The sequence below is a fragment of the Fringilla coelebs genome (genome assembly GCF_963513975.1).
Source record: "Fringilla coelebs genome assembly, chromosome: Z".
NCBI classification, from domain to species: domain Eukaryota; kingdom Metazoa; phylum Chordata; class Aves; order Passeriformes; family Fringillidae; genus Fringilla; species Fringilla coelebs.
In genome coordinates, this window is record NC_140031.1 from 26,270,983 (window position 1) to 26,297,438 (window position 26,456).

General features: G+C 40.5%; 1 protein-coding gene across 4 annotated transcripts in view; it reads right to left on the reverse strand.

The window, feature by feature from the left end:
• Positions 1–26,182, reverse strand: part of MAP1B (microtubule associated protein 1B) — a gene marked incomplete at both ends in the record, with an annotated part of 66,765 nt that extends 40,583 nt beyond the window's left edge. For all 4 annotated transcript variants that reach the window (XM_084225344.1, XM_084225343.1, XM_084225342.1 and 1 more), the window contains 2 exons: positions 21,256–21,357; positions 26,005–26,182. In XM_084225344.1, the coding sequence (XP_084081470.1) occupies positions 21,256–21,357; positions 26,005–26,182 (280 nt within the window). The remainder of the gene's footprint in view (positions 1–21,255; positions 21,358–26,004) is intronic.
• Between the last annotated feature and the right edge of the window lie 274 nt (positions 26,183–26,456).

Below are 26,456 nucleotides of genomic sequence, written 5' to 3' on the forward strand. Positions count from 1 at the left end.
GCAGTATTTCAGTAGAATGCTTAAAGCCAAGTTAAATTAAACGCCTAGGTCTAATTCTACTAATTTAGGCCCAGGCATCTGTAGATGTGTACGTCCTTTTTAACCATCTCGTTTAAGCTCTTCTCAACAAAATCAGATTAAGAAGACAAACTGGAAGACAGAGGGAAAGTTTAAAAAACTGCACTCTTAAAAGTACTATTTTTTACATCTCTGTAAAAAGACCCAAACATGAAAATACAAGCAAGCATTTACATCTTTGAAGGACAGGATCAAGCCAAATTTCTATGACCATGAAATGAGGCACCTGAGTAAGAAGTTTAGAAGTAGACCCAACCATGTAGTAGCAGAACTTTACTAAAGTGATATGTACAATTTTTATACTAAAAATAATAAATAAAATAATAATAAATAATAATAAATAAAATATTCTGCTACAACAATGTAGTGGCAGAACTTTACTAAAGTGACAGGTATAATTTTTATAATAAAGTCTTTATAAAAATTTCAGAAGACAATCTCATACCTATTCATCCCATGTATTAGCTTTTTATTGTGTCTTAAGTCAATGTTAAAAATGTATTTTAAGGAAAAATGCTTGTGAAGGTTCTAATTATTTTAAAACACTACCTTTAAACTCTTGCAGCTTATTTCTCTAAGTGCAAATCAGAACCCAGATTCGCACCCTTCCACAAATGCTACCTTTAGTTTGTGCTCTCTTCTGCTGTTGAAGACAAATCCAATCATATCAGATACTTATCCAGTGACAACTTAAGGACAAGTGAAAGATGAAAAGGAAAGTTATTTCGCTTCCCTCTCTTACCTCCCAGCATGTCTGATTTTATTCATGCCTGTCTTTTGTGATCTCCTTTTGTACCACACAGAGCTTATCAACTGACACAAAAATAAATGCGTAACAAATATTTTACAAGACCAGACAAAGGGATTTGCTAAATATAAAGAAGCTGCCTGGTCAGACTTCTACTCTTATCCCTAAGGGTGAATACTGTTGCTTCTGACATCTCTCAAGTTTTTGCAATAACATCTCAAGTGCTACTGGCAACCAGTGATTAGTCTAGTTCTCAGACACCTTGAGGGTCAATAGAGACAAAAAAGACAAGTCCTACAGATTACCTTAAAATCAACTTGTGAAACTGGAATGCTGTAATGGATGGCTATAACCACTTCAGGAGGGATAGGCAAGGAAGGAGAGGCTTTTGGGTAGCCCTGCAAGTTAGGAAGTGTTTTGATTATCTTGAGCTTAATGATGGTCACAATAGGGTTCCATAGTGTTTATGGAAAGCCAACGCAGCAGATATCCTGGTGAGAGTCTGTTATAGACCCCCAGCAGGATTATGAAGCAGATGAAATATTCTATTAGCAGCTGGGACAATCACTGAGCCTTGTTCTTATGTGGAACATCAAATTAATGGATTTCTACTGGAAATGCAACACAACAGAGAAGAAACAGCCTAGGAGGTTCCTGGAGGTGTGGAAGATCATGTCCTGCAGCAGCTGGTGAGGGAGCTAAGCAAGGGATGTGCCCCAAGGAAATGTGCTTGTCTAACTTGATCTCCTGTGACAAAGTGTCCCACCTAGTGGATGAGGGAAAAGCCATGGATGTTGTCTACCTGGACTTCAGCAAATCTTCTGACACCATTTCCAACAGATTTCTTCTGGAGAAACTGTCTGCTTGTGGCTTGGACAGGTGCACAGTTTGCTGGATAAAGAACCAGTTGTAAGGCAAGAGTGGTGGTGCATGGAGTTACATCCAGCTGGTGGCTGTCCCAGGGCTCAGTACTGGGACCAGTCCTGTCTAGTATCTTTATAACTGATCTGGATGAGGGGATTGAGTATGCCCTCAGTCAGTTGGTGGATGCCACCAGGCTGGATGGAAGTTTTGCTCCACTGGAGGCTGTGAAAGCTCTACAAAGACATTTGGACAGTCTGGATTGATGCGCTGAGGCCAGCGGTGTGAAGTTCAACAAGACAAATTTCCAGGTTATCCTTTTCAGTCACAACTCCAGGAAGCACTACAGGGTGGGGCAGAATGACAGGGAAAGGAGCTGGGGGTGCTGGTGACAGCAGCTGAACATGAGCCAGCAGTGCCCAGGTGGGCAAGAAGGGCAATGGCATCCTGGTCTGTGCCAGCAACAGTGTGGGCAGCAGGAGCAGGGCAGGGACTGTCCCCCTGTACTCAGAGCTGGTGAGGTGACACCCCAAATCCTGAGTTCAGTTCTGGCCCCTTCACAGCAAGGACACTGAGTTGCTGGAGCAGCTCCAAAGAAGGGCAACAGAGCTGGCAAAGTGTTTGTAGCTCAAGTCTGATGAGAAGTAGCTGAGTTTCTTACATTGTTATCTCATGTTCACTCAGTATCATATTTCTGCATGATTCTTCTAAAAAAATCCTGGCAACCTTGTGTAACAATAAATAGTTTAAGGAAGGCTTGCATGTGGGCCCATCATGAGCTGCCATCTCTGCTTTCTGTGTGGAGCAGGAACAAGTATAAGACAACATCTGGATCCATGGCAACACACATGAAGTGGTCTAGCAAAGGAAATCAACAGAATGGATATAAACTAAATATAATTTCCTAACAAAAAAACTTGTTTTCTTTTACTTCCTCCTGAGATCTGGCTATATTTCTAATCAGGATCCACTGGACATTCTAAGGTCATTTGTAGTGTACCTGTCAAAGCTAGGTCATAACCATATCATGGGAATGGTCCAAGAGTTCAGACACAAGTAATTTTCAGGGTTTTTATTTGTAAGCTTGTTCTGAGTGTTTTACCATTTGACTACAGTAATTTGCTTCCCTTAGGAAAACTGTATGGGAAGTTAAACGTCTCATTTTGAAATGCAAAATTAAAAGTTCACAAAAACACTGGTTTTCAGCAACGCTTCTAGTACTCAAATTGTTTTTGTTTCTTCTATAAATACAATAAAAAATGAAGTCTCATTTAAAATGAAGTCTCTCTCAGTTTAAAATTTTCCTGTGAATCATCTAGTTCTGGCCTTTACAGTAACCCAATGGTCTTCATGACAATTATGTATTTCCTACGCTGATGGGTCAGGGTCTAACTAGATGGGAAACCCACAAAAGATGTGGAGTAACATAAAAAACATAGGAGCAAGTCCAAGCAAGTGTGCCAAAGGGAACAGATCAAACCAGGGGCTCTTTGACTCCCTGACCCATGCATCCAGAAGAAGGGCACACCTGGATGCTCCATGGGAGAAGCTCTTGTCTATGCCTTCATCTCTGTTAGTGTGCACTGCACTGTGCTTCACCATATGCGCCACATAATGTGGCAGTGTTGCAGCAGCAGAATTATGTTTAGATAGGATGGCTTGCAGCAGCAGTGGCTAGTCATATTTGATAATACAATCTATGTACAATCTGACTGTACAAGTTCCTCTGATATTAATGAAAATTTTTTCAGGTTTCTTCCAACAGAAACTCAGAATGGAAATCTCTTAATATAAGGCACAAAGGCATGGCTTCCCATCTCCTATGTTTCATTAAAGAGGAAGAAAATTTAATACTAAAATAATTTTTCACATGGGTCTTGTGTCAACTTTGGCCCCTATATAATTTATGCAAATTATACATACACATATAACCTGCTCAGTGTTCATGCAGACTAAGCATTCCTGTGCACATATGGTCTCCCACTTGGGGACTGATTCCATATTTGTGCATTTTATTACTTTGTTAACAAATGCAGATATCTTCGTAATTAAACAGACTATTTAATGTTCTGAAGTATGTGACTATGTCAAGATTTGCTGCAATTTATTCCCACTTATCAGGTACATACTGTAGAAGGGAGCTGTTAACAAAGGAATGAGATAACAAAAAAAACCCAAATCCAACTATAAAGAAACACAATAATGATGAATCTCTCTTTATCCTCTTTTTCTTTTTTTTATTCTGATGACTGATCTGAACAGGTTGTCTGAGTTGTAAAAAGCCACTCACCTGGTAAAATCAAAGGTTTAAGCTTTGCAAGAATTTTCCTTTAGTACTGATTAACCTCAAATTAATGTTCGAAGATGACATGTAACATGAAGTATATAATGAACTTTTTTGTTTTCATGGGAACACAAAAGCTGTTTCCAAGTCTGAATTTCAGCATAGACTATTAATAAGAATTGTCTCCAGGGGAAAAATATATTACTTTGAAGATAGCAAGATTTCTTTTTGGCTGATATAAGAAAATAAAGGGCTTTTGAAAAGTCTAGATTGAATTTTTTTACTGGCTTTAAAAAAGGAAAAAAAGTAAAATTAAGGCAACACTAGTTACACTGCACTTTGATATAATCAGTAAAACATTTTTGATAGTAATGAATAAAGCCCATTCAGCAAGCCTTTGAGTAACACCAAGGGAAAGAAAGTTTCCTCTAGTCACCCACATCACCCGCTTCTCCTCCTCTCAGTCAGCATTAGAGCCATTCTCTTCTAGGGCTGGCTGCAGGCTGCATGGATGCACCAAATCCAGCACTTTGGGATGCTCTTGTTTCCAAAGCCATCTCAAAACAAAGTTGCACGAGAAACAAATCCAACCCTTTTTTGCAACCTCCAGAGTGATTCTGGAGCTGTTTTCTTGCAGCCTTACCTTGATGATTTTCAATCAGAAAATGGAGAAAAGTAGTTGGCAAACTTGGTTCTCAGTTTAATGCCCATGTCTACTTTGGATTCTGTGTTCTATACTTACAACTGAGAGAGCAGGAAAGCAGCTGGTAGCTGTGAACACCAAGAGGGTGTCTGGCCATCCCCATCTTAGGGGGTTGGCCATCCTCATTCAGTGCTTGAGCCTGTCAGAAGGTATGAGCAAGTACCACAAGAGGTCTGAGCAGACCACAGCTCCAGCCCCATGGATTAGTGCCTGAGTGCATTTTGATGGAAAGAGCACACTAACGGGCAGAACATGAAGGAAAAAATGAAAATAAATGTCTCCCTCCCTCTCCAAGGCTTCTTCCAGCAGCAGCCACAAAAACTGGACCTAATTAAACCTTAAGGAACTGAAGGACATTCTTTCAAGCCCATGCAGAAGGGAATGATATGACAGTAAATTTCATCCATTTCATTCTTTTTTAGCCAGGGGGGACATCCAGAGATGCCATAGAAGGTGAGTAAAGGCCATCTAGTCTGTCTGTTTACCACGGATCTCCCCCTTGATATATTCCTGTCTCTATCATTCCTCCCCTGAGAACTTCTGTCACTAACACTCACTCCTACTCTGCCTGAGAGGATGGTGTCTGCAGCCTGAGAGGCTGTGCTAGAGCTGACCTATTCATTATCTGGCAGACAATGCTCCCACAGACAATTCCATTAGCAATATCCATCTCAATGACAAAGTACATCTTTTCTGTGTCTGGTTTCCAACCACATAGATCTAAGTGTTATTCTGGGTCCCTTTTTTTGACATTGGAAATCACTGACATAGTGCAAGTTGCCCTCTTTCTTTCAAGCTGCTGGATTGACAGAAGTTTTCCTTTAAAAAATGTTCTATATGCTTTGGTGGTAAGGTCACTGGACTGGACTAAGAAAACTAATAACAATGAGCTTTCCACATAAGGCCCCCCCAAAAAATTATCTTTGAAATGTGAAGCTGCATTTCAAAAATATTAATATTTCAAAATTAGGTTAAGAATATTGGGAAAGGACCCTTGTAAGTTACTTGAACTCTGCACTTAACTTCACATTATTATTGTTGTTTAAATAAAAAAAGTAATTCAGTGAAAATTAAATGAGCAATTTTCATGTGAATGCCTCTGGGCATTATTAAGATTCACAGTACAAAGTGTCATGCTTCTTCATAATAAATTGATCTGAGTAAGGTACTAAATATCTACTGCCTTTATAACTGAGAAAACATTTTCCATTACTAGTTTCTGGAACAGACTGACAACCAATTTTTTCCTTAAATAAACTGCCACAGGTTTCATGCTCCAACATCTTCCAGTGGCAGCATCCATCTTCCTATACTTTGGCAGGCAAAATAACCCTGATTAAATTAATTAGTTCTTCAACTACTGTTGAGCTCATTAGCAACCCTCTAACATTGTATGTTCTGAAAATATATGCTTAAGTGCAGTAATTGTAGGTATTGGTTCATTAGCAAGTATGATCAACATGGGTTATTAAAAACATTTTTCATGCATAACAAATAGAGCAAATTGCTAAAACAATAAAAGAAATATCTAAGATCTACAGCAGGTTCATCTATATGATGTAATAATTTGTTAACATAATTAGAAGCTGATTTAAAATAACTTAATTTTCCACCTTCTTTAGTCTAAAGGAGACCAAGAATATTGTCCTGCTTTCTGCAGAAAGTTTGTGCCCTGGCTGACAATATGTCAGGTGAAATTAAGACTGTACAATGAAGAAAGTGTTCTTTTAGGTGTGATAGACTCCCTTTAGAAATCTTGCACACAGGCTGTGTAATTATGGGCACTTGTGAACTGTACTTCATTACAATGACAAAGTGCTGGCACTGGTGAGACATGTAACCCTCCCAGTATTAAATGAACACAATTCAAGTACTCTTTTAGAATCACCATAATCATTTGAAAAAAAATAACACAGGGCCATGCTTAAGGAACATGGCAACAACATGGCTGCACTCTTCCCCCCAAAGATTAAAACAAGGCAGTATTTATTTCCTCCTTCTTGGGCAATAGAAATCTCATGACTTTTACTATATTCTCTTGACTAAAGAAATGTAAATTTCCACTGGAAGCCCTGGAAGTTTCTGTTCTTGTGTATTATAGGCAGAGGTGCAGCATTTTCATCTTTTCCATATGAACCGTGATACAGCTTAAGTTTGGCACTCTTAATTTTCAAAGGGAATTACACTAAAAGGAGAATTATTACTAGATGTCAATGAATGGACCTATGACTGATGATAGTTCTAAGTTGTAGAGATGCACAAGTATTCTTTCTCAGCTTAAGACAAAAACACACCTATGCAGAAGAGAAATAAACAATGGAAGGGCTGACACTGCCTTCATTGGGAATCAAGGGCAAATTTCTGACTGGTTTCCAAAAGGAAAAATTTCACACACAAGACTTAATACAAATTCAGTTTATAATTGAAGGCTCCAGCAAAGAAGAGACAGATTCATATATGCTGTACTAGTCAAATCTGGTGTATCTGCCAGTCTGAGCATACTTTTTAAATTTCTGATTATGATCTTTACTGTATTTTTTGGAAATGGCAACACTTACACAAAGGTACATTACCATGTAGTTCATAACTCATTAACTAGAGAAATGCAAATTTAAAAATAGAAACATTTCTACTATACAGTACTACAAACATACATTCAATAAAGCCATACATAAGGAAAATGCACAAAATTTTAAGTCTTTCTCTTTGACATTTCCTGCTAAAAAGTTCAGATTTATAGCTTCTGTTTCAAGACTTTTGTGAATGTTCATAAATAAGCAGAATTTGCATATTGTTCTAACAGGTTCCTAAAAGGGAAAATTGCTTCCCCTGTAGAAAACACTAAAATTAATTTGAGAAGAAAAATCATAAAAAGAGAACAATGACCTGGTCCTGCAAGCTCTCCTCATTTGGTGTTTATTGTATGGCCTCTGTAAACCCAGCCACTCACATAAGTGTTTAGAATACTAGACTATGCCACACTCACCTTTCACAAAAAAATTTGGATAATCAGAATTAATTTAATGGAATTATGTAGAAACTTATTCCCAGCACAGTGCTTGCAAATTACAGCTACATATATTTACATCTGGGCTTGATAATTTTTAGCCAATGCCTTGACCCATTTGACATCCTCCCACTGTGCTCTGCAGTGCTGCAAGGAAAGGGCAGCAGTCCCCAAACCCAACTCCCTCTATCAAACCTACGTATCAGATAAGAATAGCAAAGCAGAGAAATGCGGATGAAACTAGAGAGAATACATGGTCAGTCAGTGTTAATCCTTTTTAATATTCCACTTCCCACCAGAGAGCCTTTAATTGTTTCTTAAGTGGCTCTAGGGCCTCTGAATGAGCAAACCTGTCCAACAGAGCAGACATTTCTTTGAAAAAAAATCTCTGTAATAAATATTGATCTATCACAATCACAGATAATTCTGGAGTCACGGCAATCTCTTCTTGCCTAATTAAACTGTGCTAATATGAAAATGCGGGCCAGGCCCATAAGGCACAACAGATCTGAGGGAGTGTGGAAATGCCTGGAAGTTGCAAGCTCTGGGCAGAGAGGAACTGTGCCTGCATGCTAATGAACTCCACCAGATCTTAATCCATACAGATGCAATTTAAATTCCCTTCCACATCCTCAGCCTTAAATTCTCCTAATTAACCCGCAGCCATGAGATAAGCAGCCATGCAGAGCGGGGGGAATGGCTCAACAGAGGTGACAAAAGGCAAAAGACTACTCCTTGCCACTTCTCTTTCCGCGGGATTTGAAGGTTGTGTCAATTATTAAGCTGAACTCAGAGGGGTAATCAAAATGTCATTTACTTAATTTCGCCATGACATTTAAACTTTTACCTTATAAGCATTCCTGCATTTAGACCTGGCAAAAATGTTTTAGCAATCACAAAACACACACCTCCACAACCACGTGGCAGCACTTAAAAGCATTTCACTCCCACTTGACAAGAAGCTTTGTTAAAGATGGCAGGCAGTATTTCACCAGCTTGGCTTACAGGTTTTGTAGAGACACTCAGCTTCCTACAGAGGTTTAAGCCTAATAGAAGTCAATTTATTTCCAGCTCCAGCACCGTGCAGACTGGCAAGGATACCATAGAAGAGAAGTGCTATACTTTATTTGGAGTGGTGTCACAGAAACCCAGCAGTGTTGCATATTACTACACGTAGAAACCTGATACAAACCATAGTTCCACAGCCATTTCCCTCAAACTCTCTATAGATGAGATCTACAAACTGCAGTTCTTCACAAGCATTCCTAGGATCCACAGACTGCAATTCTTTAACAGCAGTCCAATACTGCCTTGACACCTACCAGGGTAGATCCAGACAGACCTGTCTGTTTTCAATAAAATTCCTCATAATTTACACTCATTCAAAAGCAGAATTTGTCAAAGTGTATTTTAGTAAACACAAAAAGACGAACTGCTGTCAGAGGTTTTGGGCATTTTCTGGTTTTTTTTGTTGTTGGCTTTTTTTTTTTTTTTTAATTATTTGGCTTTTTTGTCTGTTTGTTTGGGTTGTGGTGTTTTTAAAAATGAGTGGGAACAAAGAGCTGCTTTCAGTAAGCATTGAGAGCCCTGCTACTCCACCGCAATTAAATGAGATGAAAAGTATTTGATTGTCCATTCACCAGTATTTGCATATATGAAAAGATTTTGCCCATGCAAATGTATCCAGGTGTTGTTTAATAAAAAGGTTCTCATGCGTTCTTTTTTTAATACAACTCAGAAATCTGGAGGAGTTACACAATTTCACAAATGGCTAATCTCAGCTTTCCATCTCTATTACTGTTATTTTCAAATCAATTTGAGTGATCCCTTTAGTGTTTACATTTAACATCTGGCTAGTATCTTACCAGCTTACTTGAAGAGAGTTGGTGTCCTCATTTTGAATTTTAATGAAGACCACACTGCATAAATCACTGACATTAGAGTCCCTACTGGTACACTTGGCTTTGATGGAAAGCTGAAGCGAGACAAAAAGAATTAAATGCCATTACATTACTGCAATTGAATAATCCAAACCATGGGTCATCCACAGCATCTGAGTATGACTGCCACAGTCAGTCTTCACATAGTTCAGTGGCAAAATTAAGAAGTAAACTTCAGGTCTCTTGATTTATGGTATGGCTTGATTTATGATTTGAGATATGCGTTCTACAGTCACTTAGAAAGCTGTGATTTTCTTTCCATCTCTGAGGAAGGAAAAATGCCACACTGGGACTTAACTTGTATGAACACTTACAAGTATTTTTAGATGGACAATACTGATTTGCTTTGTCAAACTACCCACTACTGTACTCCTATATTCCTAACAGAAAGTCATAGCACAGACTGAGACAGGAAAAAACTGAGATATACTAAACTTGACAAGTGAGTCAGACTCTCCTCACGTAGGTCTCAGGTCTTTTATTCCATGCTGTGCTCTGAGAGAGAAAGGCACTATTCCAGGTCTTACTGTGGTTTATACTGCAGCTTCTACACAGGAGACAGGCTCCTTTGAGATACCCAGAAAATGCAGAGAATACCTGATCTGTCAGGCCAATTTCCTTATCTGTATCTAGAGACGTGTTAATTTGTGCACAAATCTAGCTGTATGTAATGATCTTGCTTTTTTCCCTACTAGCTCTGCAGTTAATATTAAGCCTTTTCATAAAATGATCACTATCTGTGGTCTTCAACCTGAGAAAGTTCTTGACCTGAATGAGCTTTTCCTTCATGGACACTGAGAGATCTGAAGTTTGCTGAGCTCATTTCACATTGAGGGATTCGTATTTCACAGTCAACAGAGCTGAAACCTCTGAAATTTAAACTCCCAGCAAGATCTCAGAGAAAAATAGAAACATATGTCTCACATTAAGAACTAAGACATAAAAACATTACAGAAGTATTTGTACTGACTTTAGAATGTGATCATTTACTGCACAGCAGTGGGCATGGGCATTGAGAATGCCATCTGCTGGTAAAAGCAGCATGAGGGAGCACAATTCCTTGTAAGGCAACTTCCAAAAATGGGAAAGGTTAAGAAACATGATGTAGATGGTCAGTTGTTTGGTTTGGGTTTTTTTGGTTGTTTTTTTCTTTTTTTTTTTAACTGCTAATTTGAAGGTTTTTTCTTTCCAATAAACTAGCTTTACCTGCATGATATGATGAATTTTGCATAGAAACTTAGGTGGGAATGGATTTTGAGCCAGGGGAGTATTACACCTTTATTTTGCACTGGAAAGGACTGACTTTTGAAAATTGTAACAATTTAAAAGACATCATACATAACAAGCAAATATGAATAGAGATGAAAGACTGAGATTGCTTGTACTTTCTTGTTCTTCTGGAGGGGAAGCCACATGAGGAGCAGCTGAGGACACTTCAGCCTGCAGAAGGCAAGACTGAGGGGAGATCTCACTGTGGTCTTCAACATCCTTGTGATAGGGAAGCAGAGGGATGGGCACTGATCTCTTCACTCTCATGACCAGTGACAGGACTCAAGGAAGTGGCATGAAGCTGAGTCAGGGGAGGTTTAGGTTGGATACAAGGAAAATATTTTCCACCCAGAGGGTGGCTGGGCACTGGAACTGGCTCCCCAGGGAAGTGGTCACAGCATCAGCCTCATAAAGTTCAAGAAGTGTTTGGACAATGCTCTTGGGCACATGGCTCCTTGGTATGTGGCTCCTTGGGTGTCCTGTGCAGGGCCAGGAGTTGGACTCAGTGATCCTTGTAGCTCCCTTCCAACTTATCAAATTCTATGATTCTCTGATTCTCCTATTTCACTGGATCTCAAAAGTAATTCTCAAGAATTTACTAACTATTTGATGAGAACATGGAAAGTCTAAATCTCTACAGTAGAAATTGAAAAAAATAAAATCAAACTCAGCAGTAAATCTATTTGTCAAAGTGCCATCCCCTAGAGCAAGTGATTCCAAGCTTTCTGTGGCCAGTTTGTGATTTGACTACAAACAGTGGACAATACCTGTCTGGTAACTCCACTTACAATCCAGTGATTGCTGTCATAGGATACAGCAAGGCAGATCTACAGAAGCCATATCTCTGCTGGTCTCTGCTGAGTTGAAAACATCTTTTCATTCTCTTTTTTTTCCCCTCAATGATAACTGATGAAGTGTTTTATGGTGTCCTGTTCCACAGCCAACAACCAGTTACCTAAACTATCTAACAAAAACCAACCAGTCCAATATTTGCCTAGTGTTTTCTGAGAGTGTCCCATCTTTGCAAGCCAGTCAGAAACATGGGACAGTACATGGGAGTAAGATTTGGTGGGGTTCAGCAAGCTTTGGTGGGGTCTAAATTAGATTTGATTATTGCTTAGACTAAGTCAACAATCATTGACAAAAAGATGTCCATCTGCTCAAAAGTAAGACCAACAAAAAAGTTGGAAGGGACAGATGTCAACTCCAACATATTTAATAGCCAAGGGAAGCCAGAAACAAGAGAAAAAACTACAAAACATAATTTGTGAGCAGAGTCATCCCTGACCACAGCTTCTCCTAAACTCATCTCTTCGAAAGTACACATTTATTTACTGTCAGCTGTGGTGCGGCTCCAAGAAAGGCAGTACACCTGGAAGATCAAAAACTGACAAGATGCCATTCACATTAACTACTAATTACCATTACTTACTCTGACATACAGGAAGGTTCCAAGAAGAAGAGCATGGATAAAGGAAGGTAAGTGTCATCTTGGATGATCACAAGCTTCTCTCAAGTCCTGAAAACATCTGCTAATTTGAGAACAGCATTTCACCCATTTCAGGAAAGAAAGAAACAGGATACAAGGTGTAAAATAAGCTTAAGAAGTGAAAAAAAAAAACCAAGGAAAATAATATTTTTAAATGTTAGTGTCACGGAATAAAGCCTTTGATCTCTGCTGTGTCTATGCAAAAATTGCCTTTGCAGGGATACCGAAGGTGCCCCTGAAACAAGGAAGTAGAGCCCTGTTATCTCAGAGCTGTGGTGAAGGTAAATGCTGGTGTGGTGAGACTTTCCTGATGGATCTTCTGAGAGGCCCATCACTGGTGAGATCATTCTTCTTCAAGGGACTGAAGTCTGGGGCTGCACTCTCCTGGGTGGAGGTACCAGCTCATCTGTGGCTGTCAGGCTAGCTCTACACAGGACTGCCCTGTACACCACTCTTTCACTTCCAATTGTGAAAGAAAGATCCTAGGGCGCTCCCTTCTTTTAACATTGCCCCTGACTAGAAGTCTAGACACAAGGGCAAAAAGTGTTAAATCTGCCAGGGTTGGAATACTGCCCTGAATACAGCACACAACTGCTACCCTGGAGAGCAGCAGGCACTGTGTTAAAAACTCACTTGATTCTCAGAGCACTCTAGGAATGCATGAGGACACATGTAATTACATAGATTACAGGCTCCTCCCGAGACTGCATGAAAACATACTCCAGCTAGGAATGAAAGTCAGAGGAGCATCAACTCTTCAGCATGTATGTAAGTAACATGCTTTGTGAAACTCAAAAAAGTAGAGATACACAAAATAAAGTGAATCTCTAAGTGTTTTCCAATTCTTTGCAAGAAGCTGATCCCTTGGCCCAGAATATACTTTCAATTTAAAGCAATTTAATTACAAAGAGAGCACACGGCCGATGAAAAGGTCCAGAAATGAAAACAATATCTTTTTAGGAATGTAGGGGTCTAATGAATGGTTGCATTATTCTGTTCAAGAGACTGAACAGTAAGTTCATAATGCTTAAGGAAATCTGGTGGCTTGGTGCTCTTGCTCTCCTTCCTCTGATTTCTGTCCACAAATGGCTGTGGAGAACCCACAACCCGCACCAATTAGCACAACCCAGTAAATGAGCTTCCCACTCTCAACAGCTCCTAACAGATTAATACTTAAGATCCTTCTATTCATCACAAAATGAGTATGTTGGCAAAGTCTCATTCCACATGATAATCCACTGCTTGACATACAATGACACTATCCCACCAAAGCTGAAGACAAAATGTGATTCTTGTTATAATTACAGGCTTTAATAGGTACAGACGGTTGTTAGGTGCAGAGCAAGTACTCTCACTAGGGAGTCTTCAAAAATACAATTGGTGCACCCAAACTATTTGGGCCATTGAGATGGTCCTATGATCAAAGACACCCATCCCTACTTTTTACATAGTAGGTTTTAGATAGATAGATAGATAAGATAGCAGACTGAAACATAAAAAGAAAGGAATTACTGAAAAAGTGGACAGGAAGATTAAAATATGTAAAGTTGCTGGGAAATGGTAAATGTACAAAAGCCTAATTAGTATTGAAAAATATTTAAATCTTCCATGTCTAATGAACTTTTAGAATTTGAGCTTTGCAGCTACTAATGTTAGGTTTGAAAAAATCAATAGCTCTATATAAAATATTATGAGCAATGCCATTAAATTATTACTTTGAGACAAGCATTAAATCCTTTCCCAAGACACTCTTGAAGGCTCACTTTCCATATTTGCCTAAAGTACAGCCACATACAAAATATATAGCTTTTTTAAAGTTTTTCCAAGTGCTGTGCAAGTTCTAGAGGACCAGGAAAAGTACAGGACACAGTCTGAGGTTAAGAAAGCATGCTGGAAGGCCATAATACCCATGACAGGATGTGTACTACTTCCAAGCCTCAACATCAGAAGCAAGACTCCTGCAGTTGGCCTCTCTTAGGGCTCGGTCAAATTTCATCCCCTTTACTTCAAGAAGTTAAACAATGGTGTCAGCAAAAAAAAGAAAAATCCGACTGGAACACAAATACCTGCACGCAGCGTCACGCTCAGCAACTAAAGCTAGAGTAGAGGTGGAAGGTGGGGTCTTTAGTTACTAAGATGGGGGCTGTTCAGAGACTGGCTGGGCATTATTTTGCCTGTATGAGGTGCTGAGCAATTTTCTTCACGGTTCTAATTGGTTTGGTTTTGGTTGTTTCTTGGTTTTGTCTTCACCTATTGACTCGCCTTTATCTGGACCAATGAGTCTTCTTACTTTTGCTCTTTCCAGTCTCTCAGGTGTGGGGGCGATACTGAATCCACCATAAAGAGCTTACAAGACCTAGGAAAGTTTTTTCATTATTCAGGTCATGGGAGCCAAAGCTCAGATCAGTCTGAGCTTTTCTTCAGAAGAGGCTGAAGAAAAGAACTGCCATGACACTGGATCATCTTCCAAAGGCAACCTTTGATAGTGGGGAGTTGACTTCCAGGTGGAAGACTGCATAGTTCCTTGGAATCACTCAGAGATTATACAATCTAAGAATATGGCTAACCTTTTGCAAGAGGTTTCTTTTTTTGTTTTGCTTTGGAGGGTTCTTTTGTGAGGTTGATTTCTTGTTTCAAATAACACCCCAAGCTTTCCAGAGTAGCAGACAGGCATAATGTCCCACACGTAGCAATGCAGGAGACAAGGGCAGAGGGACACAGGACAATGACTTATCTCACTATTACAGATAAGCTTTGAAGTACTAAAGTACATAAAATTGCAACCCCAAAACAATACTGAAATTCACACAAGTTTGTTTATGAATTGGTTATTATTTTAATACAATTTTTTACATGCAATCTTTCATTTTATCAGCAACTGGTTTTGAATCACAAACAGATTAAAATCTGCAAATCCAGGTCACAAGAGTCACTGCTTTTCTTCTCAGCTCTAGGAACAGATTACCACCAGCAACTAAAACCCCAAACTAACCATTTTGTCTTTTTGGTGGGACCATCTGGGGATGGATGCAAAAACATGCACCTTCTTCAGAACTGTCCAGCTTTCTATTTGGGACTGACTGCAGTGCTTAACTCGTCTCCTCACAGGGGCTGTGAGGTACTGTGGAATGCTGCTGGCTGTCACAATCACAGGGATTTGCAGCCAGTGGTACCTCTTGTACCTGCCTCTAGAAGGCAGATGACAGCTGGAGCACTAGTAGGGTTGATATCAGTAGCCACAGGGTCAACTCTCATTCTACAGATGGCAGTGGGAATAAACATCAGCTCCCCATTGCACCCAGTCTGGAGAAAGGGAGTGTCTCAACTCTTCTTACTCGGGTTCTGTTCCTGAATACAGTGGTAGGCCATTCACTTCAAATGAAGTAATATTTTTATCTTCCAAGAAAGAAGATAAAAGGTTCACTTTTTTGCTAATTATGGAGTATTTTTGTCATTGTTCTAACTTCAAAATACTAGATAGTAATTTCTCTAGTCCAAAATCCAATCCAATTATTTCAGATGCCTTTGGATCAAGTCTCTTCTCACTATAAAGTCCAATTAAAACCTTTAATATTTCTCTCAAGTAACCGATAAATTAGATAAGAAAGTAACAAGTTCCACAAAAGTAAAGCACATAAGTCTTTAAAAATTAAGAAAAACAGACATCTGACAAAAACATTGCGCATGAAAAAAAGAAATTAGATTTTAAAAGTGGCAATGATATTCTGGTTACATATTTACATATCATAAATCCATGATGGAAGAGATGAGAGGTAGGTCATCTGTAAATGATACTGGGCAGACGTCAGAAATAAAATACTGTTGAAATTTGCAGTTTCAGAAATCCCCCACGGACAAAATATTAAGAAAAAAATTGAGGAATCTCATAAGCAACATATTAAGAATCATAATTCTAGCAGAAAATCCTTAACAAAGTAACCTTTGTGAATATACCTGTGAATATTATAAGCGTATTAGGTATGCATAATTTTAATTCTAATAAAGAGGAATGGGGATTCAAATTTCATAATGCAGTTAAAATGCTATCATTATTCATAACTAACTTAATCCCATGCCTTTGGTACCTGCCTCACACAAGCCAAAACCTGTTCCCATGAAACAGGGGCTATTCTACGACAATTGAATTTACTGTATTTAATTTTGATACAAGGCACTTAAAAATAACCTCTCACTAATTTTGCTGATTCACACTAACAGCTTAGCATCAGCAGGTACCAGTGTTTTGGCAGCAATGCAAATGCATGCTAATTTTCTTTGAGATCTTTCCTAAAAAAAGCAGAAATGGAAGTCAATGCCAGAATGATTGTCACATAAGTGCAACACCTTACTCACTGTAAAAAAAGATGATAAAGAGACTTATTAAACCACCTCTAGAATTTTAAATAGTACTAAGAAAAGAAGGCTTTGACAATTCTTGCCTCCAAACACACAGGCTATTACACTGTAATCCTCTCCTGAACCACCAAAATCCTAGCATCTCCCCACAAAAAGCTCAGGAGCAGTCCAGGGCATATGCTCCCATCAACATCCTCCAACAGGAACCAGGGCCTGCTGGCTTTGTGCTGCTTCAGCCCTGGACCACTGGCAGCTGCAGGTCACCCTGCAGGGACACCATTTGCAGCCACTGCAGCATGAGTCAGCTCAATTACCTTTGAGAGCCTGCCTCCATTTTCTTTCTTTCAATGCGCAAATACTTTGAGACACAAAGCAAGTCTAGCAGCCAACTAAAATTAATTTCCCCAAATGTATATTGAGCTAAAATGATCCCTCTCAATAGCTACTCCAGCTATGATCACAGCCTCTAAATACCTGAAGAATCGTATTTGTATCATGTCCCTAAATGTGCATACCAGGCCACCCGAGATCTTAAGCAAAATTCATTCCTAAGCCGTTATGGCATTCTGAAAAATGTGGTCTTGACTTCCTGTCTCTTTTCCCTTTCTTTCATTTCAAACAATAGGTTTAGCTCAAGTACCTATGTCCTGACTTGAAGAATTTTGATGAACTGCAGTTTTCAAGTAAATCATCACAAAACCCATGCTGTTCAGGATTTTATTAGTGATTCACAAGTTCACATGGCAAGCTACTAGGTGTGAGGTTAACTGGTTTTAGATCTGCTTTGACAAAGGAAATGAGAGTAGACACTACTTTGTCAAAGTACAGACCTGCGCACATTGCTGACCGAAATTCCCAGATCCAACAATTTTCCACAGGTTATGAGCAGCCCAAAACAGTAACTTTTGAAGTGGTAACTGTCAGAAGGGAAGTTGCTAAGGTTTTATGGAAAAATGACAGTATCATAAAGCAAAATTTCTTAGGAAGCCTGAAGGAGGCAAGCCCACTGCTGCTGCTGATGCAGATAGCTGCCAAGAGGAAATAAAACATGTCTTGCACTTTGCCAAGATCCCCTTTGGCTGCAGGCAGGCTGGCAATAAAATAGTCCTAGACACAGGTAAGGGAAGGACTCACTTAAGTCAGCAGTTGGGTAATGGGCAACAGGAGGCCTCCTGGTACTATTCAGATAGGAAATGCATAGACATTCTTGATATCCACAGGACAAAGTAGCCACAGTGCATAGCTTGAGCAGTGTTTATTAGAAGGTTGGGGGTGAACAGCTATTTAAATAAAATTGATTTTATCTAGACAAAGGCTTGAATATGCACCAATGCAACAGTTAAGTGCCTCCAGATGGAAACTGACAGATAAAATATGAATGTACAAGTCTTACAGAAGGGCCCTCAACAGCTTCAACCTACCCCACCCAAAAACATGGTCTTTTGTGAGGCTGCTTTATGCAGCTGAAACTTTCTTGTTAATTAAGAAAAGATTGGTAGGTACAGCTGCAATTTCAAATGAGCTCTTTCCAAGACTCTCCACTTGTTCTGCCTCGCTACCAGATGCACATTTCCTCTTCCAGCTTGTACATTGTTTGCATTTTCTTTGTCCTTTTCATATTACTATAAGATGGAAGTTATCAGTACATGACAAAGAAAACAGAGGCACCACTGGAATACCCCTTTAAAGTCATGTTGCCTGTTGTCATGGCAACCATTTAATTAGCTGTGTTACTCATTTTTCACCGGCACCTGGCAACATCACCTCTCCAAGATCTGTTGTTATTAAGCAGTCTGCTAACTCAGCTGCTTTAAAGGCTGCAGAAAAGATATGCAGGAATTTCCATTCTGAATCTCATTTTTAAGGAATCACAAATCACTCATAAATTGCCCAACAGCTGAACACAATGTGCACAAATATTACCATGACAATCCATCCCCTAGAAAAGAACACAAAAATAGTCTTGGGATCTAATCATGCTCCCTGCAGTACCAGTATCTACATTGCTATTCACTACACAGGAAGGGGCATCAGACCTTAAATTCTTTAGGTGAAAACACACAAAAATTCTTTGGCAGACAATCTCTTGCACGTCTTTTTTTTGACATCATAGGCGTAAGGCATGGGGACAGGCCCCACTTCCTCCAAGCCTCCTTTTGCAGAAAGATTGCTACCCTTCACATTATTGCTGTCCATATCCTCAAGCTGCTCTGAGAAGCACACAAGCGTGTACTGAGCCACCACCGCAATTACCATAATTAAACATAATAATCAAACAGGTTCCAGTCAGCCAGCAGTCGGACCTGAGAAAACCATGAGCCTTCCCCAAGAGTAAACTGCCTCTATATGCGAGCTGCGCAGAGACTTCAGACTCGAAGGGCTGGGAAAAAAAAGGTTGTTTAATTACATCCATAGGCAATCCCATCACCTTGGAGGAATACTTCCCCTGGACAAAAGGTCACCTAGTTACCTAATTGAATTCTGAATTTGGGACCATAAAGGAATACATACTTACAATCATCTCTTTGAAAGTCCACAGTCTCAATGCTTGAACACCCACAATTTAATATTTGGGTGCTGTAACAAAGTAAACATTCTGACATCTTATTAGAATGTGGCAACAAAAAAGCCTTCCCTCTGCCAAACAGCAGAGAGCATACAAAGGAGCCTCATACAGAATTCAACATCAGAGAACAGCAGAAAGAAACTAAAATAACTCTCTGATCTGTACAGTGGGATTCTGGAGGTACAAACACGCTTGTCCACAAAATTTTAGATGAGAAGCTGGTCAAAACAGATAGTTTTATCCCTTGCTACTGCCTTTATTTAAGTTTCAGGCTCCCTTGATGCTTTGTAAACACAGATTCTGGCAGTTTATTGTTTAAAGATTGAGCAGTAGTGAAAAACACATTCATTTCTGCTTGTCAGAGATGTTGATGAATTCCAGTCACATGCAATTAAGCTAGAATTCAACACAATGACAGATTAAACAGCGAAGTCTAGACAAACAAGGGGAGAAAAAAAAAATCAATCAAAAATACAATTCCCAGAGAAAAAATCCTAAACAATTCTACATTCTTTCTGCTGAAAAAGGGGTGCACAATCTTATCTTATTTATTATATGAAAGTAGAGTATTTGTTTTGTTTTAATTCACACAGTGGTATTAGAATGTATCATCTAAAAGAGTAAAAATACTAGTCATGCTGTAATATTTTTGCTACAGGAGCAACATAGGGTCTTTTAAGCTTTTTAAGTAAAACAAAGATATGCCAAAAATGGGATACACTGCATTTTGCATTTCTTAAATTCCCTCTCTGTAAAGCAAAGCAACAAATGTCACAGAGAAGTTGAACTGGCTTCATGACATTTAAAACGAAATGAAAGACAAGTATTCTAGGCCCCAGTCTACATCCACATAAGTAAGGGGCTACATGTCTTTTCTCAAAAATCTTCACGCTGTGCATTGTTTTATTAGTTATGCTGGTTTTCAAACCAGAGGATGAATCATAGAAATACAGGTTTTTTTCTTAACCCTGGCAGTGCTTCACTCTCTCTAGATAGGGGGAGATACAGCAAAAACTGCTTTAACATATGCTGCAAGAAGAAAACATTAGTTACACAAGATATTTTTGTACATTATTTAAAACCACCAGGTCAATGCTGTCATGCTAGCAAGGCATCATGGTCTCTTTGTAAAAAATATATAGCAACTGACCTTGGGAAGGTGATTTAGTAGTATGATACAAAATTTCATAGCCTTTTTCACCACACATAAGAGGTGTTCCAGAAGCTGGAATTTTTAACACTTGTCAGCGGTAGGTTGCACTGTATGACAGCACTCAACGTGCATTTGGCCACAATGATTTCACCAATGACAAAAACCTCTACTACTTTGAAAAGTTCATATATGTTCACATGAGAAACCCGATTAAATGCATCCATACTCATTCAGCAATGGTATGAAGAGTAATGAGATCTTAGAAAACTTACCAAACACTTGATTCTCACGAAACCAGAGCAAACCCAAACTTTACACTCCACAAAACCGGTAAACAAAAGTTTCAATTTATTGAATGAATCCTCTTAAGGAAGAATGAGCTTGGAAAAAAGGCAGCAAAAGAGATTTAGTCTTACTAGCCCTATACATTTCCGATTTCCTCAGACAAGCCAAAGAAAGCTCCTGGGAATGAAGGCAGACTCACCATAACGCAGCTTCTCATACCAAGAAAGACAGATAAGTTCAAGTCCTTTGGGAAGGAACACAGGGCTTGAGCTGCAGTAGTGCAACAGCTGTGGCATCAGTTCTGGCTCTGTCCAACCATAGAACTAACCTTTCCAGTTATTGCCTTGTATGTACACCACCTACCACAAGGAGCTTCCGTCGCTGGACTACTAGACTGGCAGCACATGAAGGAACTGTTCAATCAAAAGGTGAGTTCTCTTAACTTTAAAAGGGTCCTAACACTAATGGGCCAGGCAATTTCAAAGTGTAATTTAGCAGTTCTGTTCTTAAACTCACCTCGAACTTCAGGAGAGAATCGAGCTGAATGGCGAGACACAAAAAGTTTCAGTTCTTGATCCAAGTTGCATTCGACCAAGTTTGTGTCCCATGATCGGATTCCTAAAATTCAAAATACAAAACACATGTAGCTTGACTCTTGAGCACTAGAAGTTTTAACTGAGTACTTTTCTATTTGCATTCAAACTATATGCATATTTGTAAATTCCAAGCCCAGCCTCACTTTCTTACAAGGCACAAAGCTATTTTTTAAAATGCATTTGGAAGGATTCTGACCAGAATCTGAAAAAGACCATCTGCCTTTCCAAAGGATGACAAATCTTTAAGGCCTCAGCTTTAGAACTGCAGTAGTAGCCACTTCACAGTAAGTTACCAATGTCCCTGACATGACTTTAAAATCCTAACATACAGATTTACAAAAACAGAAGAGTGAATCACCCAGAGGACACTTCAGTCATGTTGCCTTTTTGAGAAGAAAAAGACAGCATTACCTAGCATGTTGCTAATTAATATTTAAATACAAAGTATTAAATTGCTGACTTCTTCATTCAGTATCTTTGAAGTATACCATATTTTAAATTAAAATTCAAGTGATCTTTTATTTATGAAGTGTCAGAACTCCAGTTTTGAAATTTGAAAATGCTGTGCTTGATCTTTTTTTTTTTTAAAACCAAATTACACATCTCTGTTCCCTACTGTTTTTCCCCCAGTTACTTAAAAAATAAGACACTTGACACTTATATGACCAAAAAAAAAAAAAAAAAAGTTATTCCAAAGTAGATTTTTAAGGACTGAAATTTGACCAGGGAAAAAAGTCATTACAGCCAAAAGACAGGTTTCTAGTTTTCTTCCATAAGATTTCAATGAATAATTTGGGGAAAAAAATAGAATACACTTCAGATTTTTATATAATTTTGTTTTGAGATTGTTCTGAAAATCTTCTACTTTTGAAATAATGAGCAGGCAGTGACAATATTAGTATGTCCAGGCACTGCTGCAATTTTGAAAACCAAAATTGCACTCATTTTTTTGTCCTAAAAAACCATAATTACATCTACAGAAAGGAACTGGCAAACATAAAATGGATTGCTGCTGAGGAAGTGTCTGGTGGCCACTCCCCACATGACTGTGCTTTTGCATGGAATTATTAGATTAGACCACTTTGGGATTTGACAACAAGATGCCTGAAGATGTGTGTGTCCAACCCCTCAGAATGAGTCTAGAACTAACACTTCTCTCAGGGTTTCAGGCAATGGATGTTACTGTCAATGCCACTTCCCATGCTATATGTATTTTCTGTTTCAAGGCAGCAGAAACGTCAGAACTTAGGCAGAAGCCATGTTGCAGGGGTGAAGCATGAGGAGAAAAGGGGGAATAGCAGAGAAACCAGATCTGCAGTGCTAGTGTCCCATTGCAACTCTGTGTGGGCTCTCCATGCAAATATGAACATCTGCATTTCAAGAGCCTGAAGTCTCTGCAAGAAGAATGCATCCAGGACTCTTCTGTGTCAGCATCCAAGTAAAGGTAGTAGCAAGCTTACTGTAAAATGCTGCCAACAATTAAGTAGCTGCCATTTGAATCTCAAGAAAAATTTGAAAACACAGTATTGCCTGTGTGTTCCATTACCACTTGAGAAAAATAACTGAACTATAACCAGCCACCTCCACTTCCTGACTGATGCATCATTGTTCAGAGGCATTAGCAGCAAGACTCTTCTGCAAGTCTCCTTACTTTGTTTTCTCAGAAAGCACTTGGCCATATGGTACATTTTTGGGACAAGTTTTGGCAGGCAAATATATCTAAACAGGTTTTAATATCTTCCAGGTGTTGGAATATCTGAGAGCAAGAACACCAAGATGATATAATACCATACAAATAGAGCACATATGAGAACAATAACCATTAAACTGACATTGGTCACAAAGCTGAAGTACACTGAATGAATGAGTGCTGATCTTCAAGAAGCTTGAAGAGAAATAGCTCCCTGGCCTATGGCACCAAGCTTGAGCACAGAAACTCCAATGCTTTCTGGAGGTCTGTTAAACAACATGGACTATGATTCATCAATGCTGCTAATGAAAGGACTGGTCCACCACCCCCAGCTGCTTTAGATGTGATCCTAATTTGCTATAGGGATAAGATTCTGATTAGATGTAGTCAAGATTGCTCAATCATTGCCTGATTGAGCCAGACAATATTCAAAATATGGGGCTCAACACAAAATAAACAGGAAAAAAGAGCCAAGGGCATAAAAGCCTTTATGCCCTTTGCATGCAAGCTGAAGCTGGAATTTGGGTAGATTGTCCAAAATATGCAACTGCATGATTCAGCAATCTGGATGCAAAAATTATGTGTGTGTATTATAGCGGAACAAAATGTATTAAATGAATGATATCACTAGATCAGGTTTTGGACAGAACAAAGGTAAATGTAGATAAAAAATCCAAGGTCAGTCCAATGATGGCTTAGCAGTGTGGACATAACTGCTGTAAATATGGCGGAACTGGAGCTATTTCTTTCTTTATGCAGTCTTAAGAGTGCGATGCCACTAGACACAGGAATAATCAGACAGGGAGGGCACACCCAGTAGCATCTGCTAAATCAGTGGAAAAATCTTGAAGCTTTCTCTTCACTCCCCTCTTCTCTTTTGGTGGATGGTGTGTTGGAGAATTGCCCCTTTAGCAAAGTCACATCCAAAATGTAATTAATGAAAATGTGTCTCGCCACACCATTCCCTCCCCACGATATATTAAGAAATGACTCTGCATTCCACCAGGTTGCGTAGCATCACGCCACTGATGTGTTATCAGCAGATGTTTTCTTTGACACGTTGCTCTGCAGTTTGGCGCATGAATCCACAGTTTTCAGTGATGGTACTCAGGAGATGTACCAGAGAAGACAGTAAGGCAGAGTTATCAAGAACCAAAATGCATTTAAAGCTCTATTGAGAATAAAGGCAGCAAGATGTGGTTTTTTTCCAGACTACAGCAGAGTTTCCAAACAGAAAAATATTAGCTGAGCCTGCAATTGCCTCACATAGACAAAGTCTCAGACTCCCACTGTATTCTTCCAGAAAAATGTACCTCAAAATTTCACTAAGGAGTTTTCTTTGCAGGCAAAAATCTCAATCATATGGTCTGATACTAGAAGCAGCAAGGTGACTTCCAATCCAAAACTATGAATTAAAAGGTCAAACATTTCCTCTAAACACCTAAACCTGTAAATGGGTATTATGCTTAGTGGCAGGAGAGGCAGGAGATAGCAGCAACTGAGATATGCAGCAGCAACCGTACAATAGGAGATTCAAGAAGAGACTGGAGAGCATTTCTTCAAAGGAAGGGTATTATGTCTTGAGGGAAGAAATTTTACCAATTTGCTTTATAATCTTTGACAATTAAATTAAAATGCAGCCAGTTCTCTTCTAACACAACTGAAAATTTGATAGAGTTAAGGAAGTGCGATGCTGAGGAAGCTCTGAATGACAAAGCACCTGCCTCAGTACCTCTCCCCAAGAGACAATGGTAGAAATAAAGATGAACAGGTTATGATGAAACTGGTTAGCTGAGATGAGGATGCCTTTTACCTCAAACAGTAATGAAAAAGAATTCAGGGAAATAACCAACTAAAGCAACAATGGTTGAGAAAGCAACAATAGAGACAGAGATGAAGTCCTAGCTGGACCGCTGAACCACACCTACATGACAAGGCTGCTACCAATTCCCCGTTCCGGGATCTCTTCTCCACTCTTAACAATGGCAGCTCCCGAAATCTTTGTTTTCACCAGCCCAGAACAAAAAATACAAATTATAAAATCAGCTATCAACTGAGTTTAAGTAGCTGTAAGGTCCAGCAATAATTGTCTTCGTGCTTTATTCCACTAATACCGCAACAGCTTGTTTTTTTTGTTTGGTTTTTTTTTCCTTCTTCTCTCCGCATATACACTGCAATCTATTGTATCAGAAACCGCAACGAAAACTTATAAAACCGTCATTTTACTTGCAATACCACCCTACATCGCCGCCTTAATAAAAGGACAAATAAATGCCGAGTCAGAGGAGCCCGCAGTCGGACAATAACGAGGCTGAGCCCTCGGGTAACAGCCTTGTTACTCATATGGGTTTCCTTTATTGGAATATATATGCATATATAGAACTTGGGTCCTGAAAAATTGTGCAGGCGACAGAAAAGTCCCAGCGCCCAAAGTTAGACACAAAGGCGCGGCTGCGCTCCCGCCCGCGCAGCCTCTGCCGCCGAGAGGGAAAACGCCCCGAACCCCGCCGGCTTAGCGTGGCGGTGGGGGACGGGGGACTGCGGGCGGCAGCCGCCCCGCAGCCCCAGCCCAGCCCGCCCAGCCCATCCACCCCATCCCCGGCCGCCCTTTGTCCGCCCCGAGCAGCCACCGGGACCGCAGTGCGGTCCGTGCCACGCCCACCCGCCGGTGTCTCCGGGCAGACGGGCTCGGCGGCGGGCGCTGCGCTCCCGACCCGGCCCCTCCGCCCCGCGATGGCGGGGAGGGGGCTCGCTGCGGCTTTCCGCAGCCCCGCTCCGCAGCGCCCGCACCCCGCGGGGGAAGGTGGGTGGGTGGGCGATTGCGGCGCGAACCCCCGGGGAATAAAGAGCCGGAGCCCGCGGCTCGGCGGGATGCGTGTCGGGGGGCTACCCCGGCTCCCGGCCGCGCCCAGGGAGGGGCAGGGGCCGGCGGGGGGTGTCGCGGCGCTGCCTGCGGCGCCCCGGCTCCCGCCGCCTCACCTCGCTCGATATTGGTGATGGCCCGCCGCAGGTGCTCCTCGGTCACCAGCTCGCCGATGACCACCAGCAGGTAAAACTTGCTGTCGAGGAAGCGGTGGGAGAGACTGGGCGAGGTGGAGGTCGGGTTGGGGATGCTGCAGGAGGGCTCCGAGTCCACTTCCACCACTACGGTGGCCATCGCCTCCGCCCCGCGGCTCCGGGGCGCTGAGCGCAGAGGGGCCGCTCGGCGGCAGCTCCGCAGGCGACAAGGAGGGAGTGAGGGCGGGTGGGGAGGCGGCGGCGCTTTTATACGGAGACGGTGCAGGGCAGGGACCTGGTGAGGAGGAGGAGGAGGAAGGGGGGGAGCCGGCGCATCCTCCGCGCCGCCGCCGCCTTTCCAGCATCCACAGCTGATGTCATCTGCGGCAAATCCTCCCCGCGGCGGCCCCCGGAAGCAGGAAGGACGCGGGGGG